This window comes from Aphis gossypii, chromosome 1 (genome assembly GCF_020184175.1).
Source record: "Aphis gossypii isolate Hap1 chromosome 1, ASM2018417v2, whole genome shotgun sequence".
Classification (NCBI taxonomy): Eukaryota; Metazoa; Arthropoda; class Insecta; order Hemiptera; family Aphididae; genus Aphis; species Aphis gossypii.
The window spans coordinates 54,443,218-54,455,386 of NC_065530.1; the positions used below are offsets into that span (position 1 = coordinate 54,443,218).

At 26.3% G+C, this 12,169-nt stretch overlaps 1 protein-coding gene across 3 annotated transcripts; it reads right to left on the reverse strand.

Moving 5' to 3' along the window:
- Positions 1-48: 48 nt before the first annotated feature.
- On the reverse strand, positions 49-11,245 carry LOC114125208 (facilitated trehalose transporter Tret1-like). Of its 3 annotated transcripts, XR_003592503.2 has the most exons (9): positions 9,311-9,557; positions 8,296-8,379; positions 7,066-7,210; positions 4,627-5,015; positions 4,173-4,344; positions 1,449-1,627; positions 1,101-1,366; positions 741-1,018; positions 49-661 (listed from the first exon to the last, which is right to left on the reverse strand). XR_003592503.2 is itself a non-coding variant. In XM_050198338.1 (8 exons), the coding sequence occupies exons 2-8, from the start codon at positions 8,365-8,367 to the stop codon at positions 802-804; spliced, it is 1,440 nt and encodes a 479-aa protein (XP_050054295.1). In that variant the 5' UTR covers positions 8,368-8,379; positions 11,134-11,245; the 3' UTR covers positions 51-801. The 3 variants fall into 3 exon arrangements, 2 of the variants coding, with proteins under 2 accessions (XP_050054295.1, XP_027844553.1); XM_050198338.1 differs by lacking the exon at positions 9,311-9,557 and adding an exon at positions 11,134-11,245 and having other exon boundaries at positions 51-1,018; XM_027988752.2 differs by having other exon boundaries at positions 51-1,018; positions 9,311-9,556.
- Positions 11,246-12,169: the final 924 nt, after the last annotated feature.

Genomic DNA, 12,169 nt, shown 5'->3' on the forward strand with positions numbered 1-12,169 from the left:
AAACATTATTTTTAATTTTGTTTATTTATTTATTTACTTTTTTTTTTGTACACGGAACTAACCTAATGTAAATAAAACATGAACAGAAAAATATAATTATACAAAACAATAAATAACTCTTATACTATATGGTATGAAAAAACCTAGGTAAATATACCATATTCTCAGAAATATTTAACATGACAAATGTGTTCAAGCTTTAAACCATTGTGTTTTACAAAAAATTGTATATTAAGCGTAAAAAATACTACTTTATTAATACAAATAAATACTTCAAAGATAATACAAAATATTGAGACCAAATTATAATAATTATAATAATTACATGGATAATAAATAATAATAAATATTTAGGTATATCCAAAAAATATAATACGTTGAACACAGATAAATATACATATTGCTTATATAAATATGTGTTTGTTATTATTGATTTATGTACTAAATTAAATATATTTTTTTCATTATATATGTTAAAAAGATATTTGATAAACATATATTTTATGAGTTATAAATTTATAACTGAATATGACTAATAAATAATAACTTTATTAATACAAACTCTATTACGGCGGCCTACTATAAGAACTCAATTTAATTTAACATTAGGCCTAGATCACTCAAGTGTAAACATCAACGATGCAGCAGAGATCACGATCTCCTACGACAAACGTAAATGTTGTTAAAGTTTTGATATAGCGTTGTTAAGTGTCTTTTACTTTACTTATATTTTCAACTACCTTTTCTTGTTGAGTTTATTGATGCAGTTTCATTTGTATTTAAATAATAACAACAGAAATTCTATTTAAAAAATTCAGATATTTCTTGCAATGTTTTGTTTTCAGTTTCTGGCAGATAAAAATAAAAATATACAGTACCAAATAAACCCGAAATTCCAAATAAAGTAAAAGTATTGTAAAAGTTCACCAAGTTGGATAATTCAAGATAATATTTGATCAGGAAGAAAGCTATTAAGTAACCTATTGCTGCACCTGCGCTGCATGTAATGTTTCTACTCCTGAAATCGATTAAAAACAGTTAAAGGTTTTGAATTAAAATCGAATCAAATGAAAATAATACTATTTTATTTTGTTACTCACTTCATTGGAAATATTTCAGTTAGAAGTACCCATGCGATAGGCATTATCCCAAGCGATGACATGAAAGTAGTAGTTAGAAAGAGTATTAATATCAACCAAGAAGTAGTAGGGTTTGAGTTTGTCGTATACACACCGATTAATCCGATTAATATATAACAAATTGAGCAAATCGATAACGTCGAAAATGTAAGAAATCGTTTGCCGAGTTTGCTTATCAAAAATATCGTTATTATTCCACCAATTGTTGATAAAAACACTGAAAACGCCTATAATTGTAAACAATTAAATGACTGATGGTCGTCATGCTTTTATAATATTATGTTTAATAATACACTAATTGTCACTTACTAATGTGAATTCGACGTTAACAGGTGCGCCAAATTCAGTAAATACTGATACTAAATATGGTCCATACTGTATTCCAGACAGTAAATTCGCGAAAAAAATGTAAACAACCAACAGACGGAACGGTCTGTAAACTTCAGGCCGAAGGAGTTGTCCCCAAGAACTCGTTTCACCATTCTGGTCTAGAAAACAATAATATATAGATTATAATATACAATGCACAATCCCGAATAAAGATTTTGGGCACTGAGTCAAATATTTTTAGGGGCCCATATATATAATCAAAATATTGTTGACCCACAAATAAATAATATATTTCAGAGATAATTTTTTTTTATTTATTTGATATTTTTTTTTAAATACAAAAATAAAAATGTTATTTGTATAAATAATTTTTTCTCGTTTTTTGAGAAACAAATTCTTAAATTCTATATCATCGGTCACAATTAACTCAGGTAAAATCAGGTAGTGAATTGATAATAGTTGACTAGTTGTTATTTTGTGTTAAATGTAAAAAAAAGATATTAATTCTATTTTAATTCTTTTGTTATCATAATACTATAAGGCAGTGTTTCTCAACCGGTGTGTCGCGACACATTGGTGTGTCGCTGAGCAAGTCCAAATGTGTCGCGTGAAGTACTAATATTAAATGACAAAACGTTCTAATATTATTAACACTATTAATTATTTACAAAAATTCATAGGTATTTGATATAATTTCCATGAAGAATAAAAATAGATTATCAATTACCGACGTAAAATACATTTTATTAATATCGTAATTTTGAACGATTAATCGCGTTCGAATCGCCTATAGTGTGTAATCCCCTTAATTGATAAATGTTGGTTATTCGATATTTTCGTTTATTTTTAAACAGTGAATACGTATAGTATATTTATACTAAAAACATGCACCGTATCTATAACTCACTTTATTTGTATGCTCAGTTGTCATTTACTTCTATAATCGAATAGACTTATTTTCTTAATTTTACCAACAACAATAATTTTAATAAGCACACATCTTTCATTAAAAGAGGAAGAAGAACTTGCAGAATTAAAAAACGATCGCACTCTTCAAATGAAATTTAATGAGCTCGAGCTAAGTCAATTTTGGATTTACACAAAAAAAGAATATTCAAGTTTAACAAAATTGACTCATTCTGTATTATTACCATTTTCAACATCATATTTGTGCGAGGTAGCTTTTTCTGCTTTGAACGAAATTAAAAACAAAAAAAGGGAAAGAATAATTAATGTCGAAGAGGAGTTAAGAGTAGCCTTATCGAAGATTTCACCCCGGATTGATACATTATGTAAGAAATATCAGTCACAAATTTCTCATTAAAATGCTGTTTTATATTATATTTTTCTTTGTTGCTTTTAAGTTTATATATTATTAACTAATTATAAATTTAATTTAATACTACATTACTACCTATTATTCTTATTTTTTTTTTTACTATGTGTCGCAAAGTATGAAATATTTGAATAGTGTGTCGCCATTATATAAAGGTTGAGAAACACTGCTATAAGGTATGTTTAGAAGGCTAACTGTGAGTAATAGGTGTAGCCAATCAAACTGTTATAATCATTATAACTTTATTTAAAAAAAGTGAACGTGTGGTGGGACATGCGTTTGGATAAAAATAAAAATAAATAAATAAAATAAATAATAAAATACAATCTAATAGATACGATCTTATTCGTCGGTTCTATAATAGTGTCAATTCATTGGTTTTGATGATATTATGTTATGGATAGATATTTTTGGAAATTGTAAAATAATTAATATCTAATCTCTTTGGTACACTAGAGAATATATTATTACGATCTTTACCAACACTAAAAATAAATTACTATTATTTATAACTACAACATTTGTAATTGGTTTATCGTCACTTTCTTATGGAGAAAAAAATACAGTTATTTTATTGAACTTAGAAGCGAATGTTATTAAAAAGTCATTCTTTTTATTTTTTATTTTCTGAGCACCGATTAAATACTCTTTACAAGCATTCATATTTGATTTTGGTATTACAAACTTATGACATTAATAATATACTTCAAATTTAAATACTTATTAGGTATATTTGTAAAACAAAACCCTAACACCAACAGCTGTTGTTTCATTAACGTGAATTACTGACTTTATAACTTAAGACTGTAGTATAACTGTACAAGACTTGTATTAATTGAATTGTTTCCGTAGAAAAAAAACATAAATAAAATTTGTTTGGATAATGAGTAATAACTAGGTATACAGTTTATCATCAATAAAGAGTTTTATAGCTATACCTATAATACCTAGTTCTTAGCGGTTAGTAATAAATAATAATGTTTCAATTTTCATAAATCCCATAATCGATGGTATTCATCATAATCGGCGTTGCGCCATTCAGTATTCTTATAAATCTCATTTTCTTACCATATCATCCTGCTAAAAATAGATGATGTGGTCATGCCTTCCCCCACTTATTATTTAGTCACTCAAATGAAAATAATCAAAAATTACTAATGCTTTTTGAAATGAAGAAAATAATGTTCTAAATTATCTCAGCTTTAATATTTTAAGATAATTAACTAAACTTATGAACTTAACTCATTTATTGTAATATGCCTATGTGAGTAACCCGAATACCTGATTTAATAACTTGCACATATACTTATCTCGTTTTGGTTTTCACACTAGGTTTAATAATTATTATTTTTTAAAAAGGCACTTACCTGTCTCGTTGTCGTCTTCGTCGTATACCACAGAAGATGTATAAGCTATCATTTCTTTGAACTCTTTGCTTGAACATGTTTCTTGAGACGGCCATCCCCTTAATTTTCCAAGTGTTCGCTGTGCTTTTAAGGATTCACCTTTGGTCAGCAACCACATTGGAGATTGCGGCGTCTAAAATGTAAGGTTATATAATATGTTAACAACAATATAATTATTACTTAGTGTGGTGAAAAAAATAATTTTACTCGTGGAAAAATTATTAAAAAATTATCATTAAACGTATTTACTTAATTCTTTATCATGTATAATAAACTCAAATTGTTCGAACCTTTTTGAATTGTAACGAAACTAGAGGCAAGAATAATTTTTTTTATGGGATCAATTGGAACCTAATTATTCGGGTTATATCAAACACAATAGTAAGGCGTAAATATTATTGAATATTCATCTAACCATGAACAATATAACGACGGTCGCGATTGGGATCGACATGCCAATGAGCACGGTCAGCCTCCATTCCAATGTGATCGCGTATATCAACGTGAACAGCAACGAGCCAACGTAGTAGAAGACGTTCGTTGCTGACATCAGTGCTCCCCTCAGTTTGGGCTCGCACACCTCGCCGATGTAGGAGGAAGACGGCCCGCCTGAGTATCCGACGCTAAGCCCCATCAGCATCGAACACGCATACAATGTCTCGATGCTGTTGGCGTAGAAGAACATGATCTGCGACACTATGAACGGTATGTTGGTTATTATCATGCACGTCTTGTGACCGAATCGGTTCAGTGTTAATGAAGATAGTGCGCTTCCCAAGGGAGTAAACAAGAACAGAAGACTACCTGAAAAGATATCGAGTGTAAGTATACAACATAGTTTCAATGCATGAGGCGTAAGACTTGTAAGTTATACTATTATTGCGGTGCCAGGATTCTACAGGTGGTGTTTTCTTAAAAAGACATATGGCTAATACTTTCATTTATACAATTATTGTATTGGTATAGGTATTTACATTAATAGACATACTATAAACAACCGATATCATGATCTAAATTCATTTTCTAATCATAAGAAATTAAATACTTACAACATACATATTACTACTAAGAACTATATTTATTTTTTTATACTACCTACCTATTTAATATCATGTAGGTACCTATTGATTACTATTGCTTAATGACGTTTTGTAAATAATTGTTTATTCTTTTAGGTTTAATTTGTTTTTCATGATTATAGAACATGTATCAAATTAATTTTTTATGTAAAAAATTGACACCATATAATATAGGAGGGTGAGAAAAAATTAAACATCGAACACGAATATTCTGAATATGTTCCTAAGTTAATAACTATTAGGTACTCAATTAACTAGCTATATAGCATAGGTACGTCGATTGACCAAAATTAATATTAAATAAATAATATAATGCATATGGTTTAGCGTTAATCCTCAAGCAGTTTTTTGTTTTATAAAATATTACACCACATTATAAAATAAAATTGATATTATTACGCATACTAAACTCTAAACTTTATTAAATCTCATTATATAGGTACTATAAATCTGCTAAATATTAATGGACGAAGCATAACGTGATTATTTCACCGAGGTTTAAGTTGGATTTTATTAACATAATATTATGTACACACGTTTCAATATACATATAAATACAATAAACGAAGTGACGATAATCCACTATTATAATTAACACTTCACTATTATACATTATTCTTAGAATCATCATACTATAGCGTGTTAGTTTGTGATTTGTTCACAGAGATTTAACTTGAGTTTTAAACATGTATTGAGATGTATGTATGTGAGGTTCACTCACATTACAATATTATGTAAGTACAACTTGTTCTGTATAACACCATGATGATCTAAGTAGTGAAAAATATAATAATTGTCTACCACCCAAAAAAAAAAAAAAAATTATGAACTTGTAAACAGTGTAGATGACATGATATTGTGTAATGTGTATTTTACTTCTTCTCATAACTATTGGAAAATCAGTGAAGTGTTCCATCAAACAGTTTACGTCGAGGTTAAAAATATTAGTACAAGACTTGTTTCACCAGAATTTAATTAATTGTATTCACGCTGCAGTCAATTATCACCTAATATGGACTCAGAGACGAAGATACGAAAATGACTCAATTGAGACTCAAACTGTACGAGTACGCCACAGACGCGTAGTAATTAAAAACCCAACTGATTTATAACAGAAAATTTCATTTTTACCTTCTGGTGGACCTACCGTTACCCATGTGTAAACCACGATCGACGTATTTATATCAAGGTCGAAATGATAGATTTTATACCATAGTTATTATAGTTAAAATAATTTTAGGAATATGTTATCTACTGTTACCTAGATCAAAAATATCGAAAACGATACAACGCGGTCTAGTGAAAACCCGACTGTGAAGTGAGTACGTGTGTAAGTAATCGCGAACGGACAACTACGATATTTTTTTTAGTCAATTTGTTAATGGAAGACGGTACCGTTAGTTTTTTCCTCGTCGTTGATATCTATTCTATCCGTTTACGAATATTTTTGAGTCTCCGTATACTACTGTGTTAAATTTGGTTAACAATTCACTATCCAGTGAAACGAGTCTTTATATGCTAGCCTCATTACTTCCGGTTCGATGAAAAACGTCCACTCGTTTCTGAGGTTTTCGGGCCCAAGGTTTCGTATCAAGGTAATACTCACATGCATCAATCACCGAATTATAATATTATTCACACTCCACAGGTTTTTCGTACTTTATGACGACCCTCAATCCGTTATTATGAATTTATTGTAGTCAATCATAATGTAATAGGCATACGTATGGGATTGCTAAGTCCAAATGATTTCGTATAAGATTATGTTGTCTTACCAAACCAAGACGCTTGTTCATCTGTTAAGGGTTGCAAACCGTTTTTGTTTTTATCGTTCGCTAACGCTCCAATAATTATTGTTGAACATGTGAGTTCTATGCCGATCCCGATCTGTATGAAACACGGTCCAGCCAGTGCCAAGCTCTGCAATGCAATACAAGGCCGAGTTTAATGTTAGAATATAGATAATCTTTAAAAGTTACATCTTTATAATAATTATATTATTATTTATTATACATAAAATAATATTGTAATATTAACGCGTTGTATTTTTTTCCGTATCAACTAAAATGTATGTGTTATTTACTCGCAAATTATTATTGAGGTCCACAAGCAAATGCTCTCGTTTTAAATATTAATATATATATTTATATATACTTTATTTTAATATGTCAAGAATGAAGATGCTAGTTGTAGTATACCCGGTATACACTTATTTCTTTGACTTTTATGTGAGTAGGTAGTAAATTATTATTATATTTTGTGTGATATAATAGCAAGTTTATATGGCCAACGAACCGCATGCTTTCTCCCTGGAAAACAGCATGGCATGAGCAAATTTAATAATATGTAATTGTACATTTTTAATTAGAAGGTTTTGTATGTAACTTACATAAAATAATCGTCAGTATTATACAAGCTTTCTTTCAATCTATATTTTAGAATTATACTGCCAATTGTGAAGAATCGTAATCCATTTCTACCGTCCAAGTACTTTTTAAATTATTATTATTAGTAAGACGTATCTACTACATAATATTAATCATTTTCAAAGTTCTAATTTGTTTTTTTTTCTAATATTTGGAAATAAATTAAGTTATTAAACTATATACAAATTCGAATGAAGCTAGTAATATTATTAAAATACGTATTTAAATGTAAATTAGAATAAAACATTTACCATACGTACTGTTCGTCAAAATATTAAAAACAAAAATTATTGGCTTATACATTTACGTTTAATAATAATACAAATGTATGATTTTTGTCGGATCAACGTCATACAAGTGGTATAATAATCCTATTAGGCATTGATTTGATATTGTAAGCAAATAGTTGTTGTAAGATATAAATAAGAGTTATATATTTTTTTTTAAATTTTAAGCACAAATAATATATCTGTACAATTTAAAAAAAAAAATTGTATGAATATAAATAAAATGTACAACCATATAAATTAACTGAATCGTAGTTATTTATCTTTTATAAATATTTAAATAATAACTTACTTGAGCGAAAATGGATTTTAAGCTGTATTTATATTTAATATTGGACTCCATTTCTTTTTTCAGATCAGTCATATTTTAAGTTTTCTGTAAAAAGAAATAAATCTGACAGAATTAATTTGTTATGTTATATCTGTCAATTAAACGTATACCAATTGTTGTAATATTTATTTAAAACCAAAAATCAATAAAATGCTTAATAAATAAAAAAATAAAAATAAAACTATAACAAGTGCGAATAAAAATAAAAAATAGTGGTTGCCCCTAAAGGCTAAAATTATGAGTATATTAAAAAAAAATTATCTTTTAAAAATAAAAATAAATTGAAACTACTGTTTCCAATATAATCTATGAGACGAAAATTTGTTCGGCTTTATACTACCAGATAAAGTGTTGATAAAGTGGTAACCAATTTAGAATATTCCATCATAGTTTTCTTATACCCCAATTAAATTTTTCTCTTTGTATATGATAAGAGTGATAAGACAGTGTACTAAAACAAATGTTGTTGCTTCTAAAATTAAATAATATTTTTAAGCAATACACAAATAATTAAAATCTGCATTCATTATAAAATATTTCCGAAGTATATAATATATAATATTAATACGTTATAAATAGATCAGTTTTAATCTTTATATTTATGTGTAAATCTTAAGATGTATTTTGACAAAATAAATAATTTTTTTTTAATATTTTTTTCTTCTAGTAGAATCATTGATTTAAATATAAAATAATTTATACAATAAATTTGACGGATATAATATTAAATAAAAGTAAGAAAAATGAACGATCTAATGAGTAATTATGTCTTGTAAATTTTTCTACGTGAAATCTTTAACTTTGATATAATGAGTAAAGTCCAAAATATTTTTTTCATAATGTAAGTAATTAAAATCTTCAAGTAATTTAATTCTGATTTAGTCACTCGTAAAAAAAGGAGCGAAATAGTTATAAATTGAAATGTAAGAACTGATTACTAGAGTAAAAAAATATATAAAATAATATTTATATTTACCTTTTTACTTATATAGATAATGTTTTTCTTTTAAAATTAGCTAAAAATAATCAGTAAACTAATTAATTATATTGATTTAAAATTAACACTGTTAAATACAAGAAATATAATACTTTCAGATTTTAGCGTTTTAGAATATTTAGAATAAAATATTATCGTCAAACAAAAACGTATACCAACTGAGATTATTCTTTTGAATACAGAATAATAGCATCAGTTTATGTGCATGTGATTATCACTCAATTTACACTGATTTAATAACAGGTACACGTTATTTCACAATTATTATTAAGTGTTTTAGAAGGTAAAATCTTATCGTAATATATACTATATTTTAAATGTTATATATGTTAATTAGATTAGTATCGTTAAAATTATATTTTTGGTATACTAATATTTAATGTTGATGTCTAATTTAATTTTAAAATTGTATAAAATAAATACTAAATTACAAAATAGGTATGATGGTTTAAAATAAGTTATGAAATTCTATCGAGTTATATAAAAACGGCATCTTATTTAAATTGCAATAGAAAATTTGGTTTTAATGTAAAATGTTTTAGAAATACAAAAATATATAAATACTCATATCAAATAAAAATAACTATTTAAGATACCTTTTATTAATTATTGAACATTATATAAAATATATTAATACATATAACTTAACATTTACTATGAACTTATGTATTGTATATACATTGTACACACATAGCAAACATTATAAATTATAATATAAATAAAATGTTTCTTAAGAAAATCATAAATTATTTTTATTCAGCATAGTTGAATAATCACAATAATTACTTAAAAATAAATGGTCGAATTGCACTTGAGTTGAAAAATGGTAATGATTGAACTGAACTGGGGTAAAAAACAGGTAGTGGTCAAACTGAAATCGGGCTTAAAAAAAGTATTTCCACAAAAATCATGCGTTTGAAGGGGTTAAACGTTTAGAAAACACTCATTTCCTTACCAATTTACAGGCTTAGAAATGAAAATGATTTTAATCATTGGGGTAGTTATAATGCGGTCTATGTTTCCTTTATGCAGAATAATAGGATGTAGATTCCATTTATTACAATCATGGTATTGTAAAATACTAAATTTGCAACTGATTACAAATCTAAAATGTAAACTGGAAAATGATGTTTTAACACAATTAAAAATAGATATTTATATTTTGTTGCAGAATACTGATTCAAGATTTTAAACTATACACTGTACCAGAAAAAATAAATGATATTGAAAAATATATTAACTTTTATGTTCAAAATCAAATTACTAAGCTAATTTTTTTGTTTGAAGTTTGTTATTAGTTTATTACTACAAAAAATGATCAAAATGAAAAAAAAATGTAATAAAAACAATAATTATATTTGACGATTTAAAAAATAAAAATAATATATTTATAATATTACATTAACATGATGTATTTATAAAACTATCATTTTTAACCATTCCAATGATTAAAATCATTGTCAATCCTAAGCCTGTAAGTGGGAAAGGAAATGAGTATTTTATAAACGTTTAACCCCTTCAAATGTATGATTTTTGTGGAAATACTTTTTTTGAGCCCAGTTGCAGTTCTACCATTACCTGTTTTTACCCGACTACAGTACAACCATAACCTTTTTTCAACTTAAGTGCAATTCGACTAAAATAAGTGCAATTCGACCATACTCTTTTTATTTACTATGCTTATCTCTCTATTTATTTTATGTTAGTTAAGCTGGAATATTAAAAAAAAAAATTTAAATAAAATTAAACTTCATAACTACAAATAAAATAACTAAGTGAATTTAATATGAATATATACTTACAATATTAAATTTTTTTTTTGTAATTATTCTTTTGAAGTAAACCACCTTATAACTTAATACATAAATCATTGATAATGAATTCAAGTCTATATGACTGAATGTTTATAAACACATTAGTAGTTAATATTTATAGAAACCAATGAAAAAAAAACATGATTTTAAACTTAAATATACAGGTATTATAATGATTACTTAATTAATATTTAAGCTATAGTATAATATTATAACCATTCATTGACAATTAGTTATCTACTGTGATTAAGTGACGTCATATAAGATGATACTCAAATAATATTAATGAAAACATTTAAAATCAATGTAATATTTCACAAAAATAATTTTATTTTAGAATTAAAATTAATTATTATTTTTGAGTATTTTATTGCACTCACGATGGGATAAATTTTGAAAATTTATTAGAAAGATATTGGTGTTAAATAATGTTTTTCAAATGAATGGTAGAAATCATAAAAAAAAAAATGTGAATTTGTTTGAATTCAATAGGTAATTTAAGTCAAAACATTGACTCGTTGTCATTCAGACAATAATAACTGTAGTTATAGAATCTTGGTTTAGTGGTAAAAAGATTTGAAAGAATCGGTCTATCTGAATCTGGTGTTGAAAATAACTGTTGCATAAAAAAAATACAAGTTTCATTTTGTAAGTACAAACTGATAGGACTAAGAGTATGTTAAATCGTTAAAAATATATATTTTTGTGTTTTCTATCTTCACTCGAAAACTTGGAATATTTTTAAAAAGGTAGATAGGATAAAGTATAGAAAATAAACTTTTAGATTCTGAAGGAAGTGATGCATATATTGATTTTACAATGATAAGTGTTTTTTTGTGTCTATGTACAACATAACTTGTCGAAATAATGCTTCAATTTCAAACTTTGGGGTTGGTTTCCGATGGCAAAGTGAATATCCTTATTGGTGTATTATAATAGAGGGCAAAAGCAAGAATTTTCTAAAAGTTTAAAAAAAAAAATCGATTTTTTTTTTATATCTCAAAAACGAATCATTGTAAATATT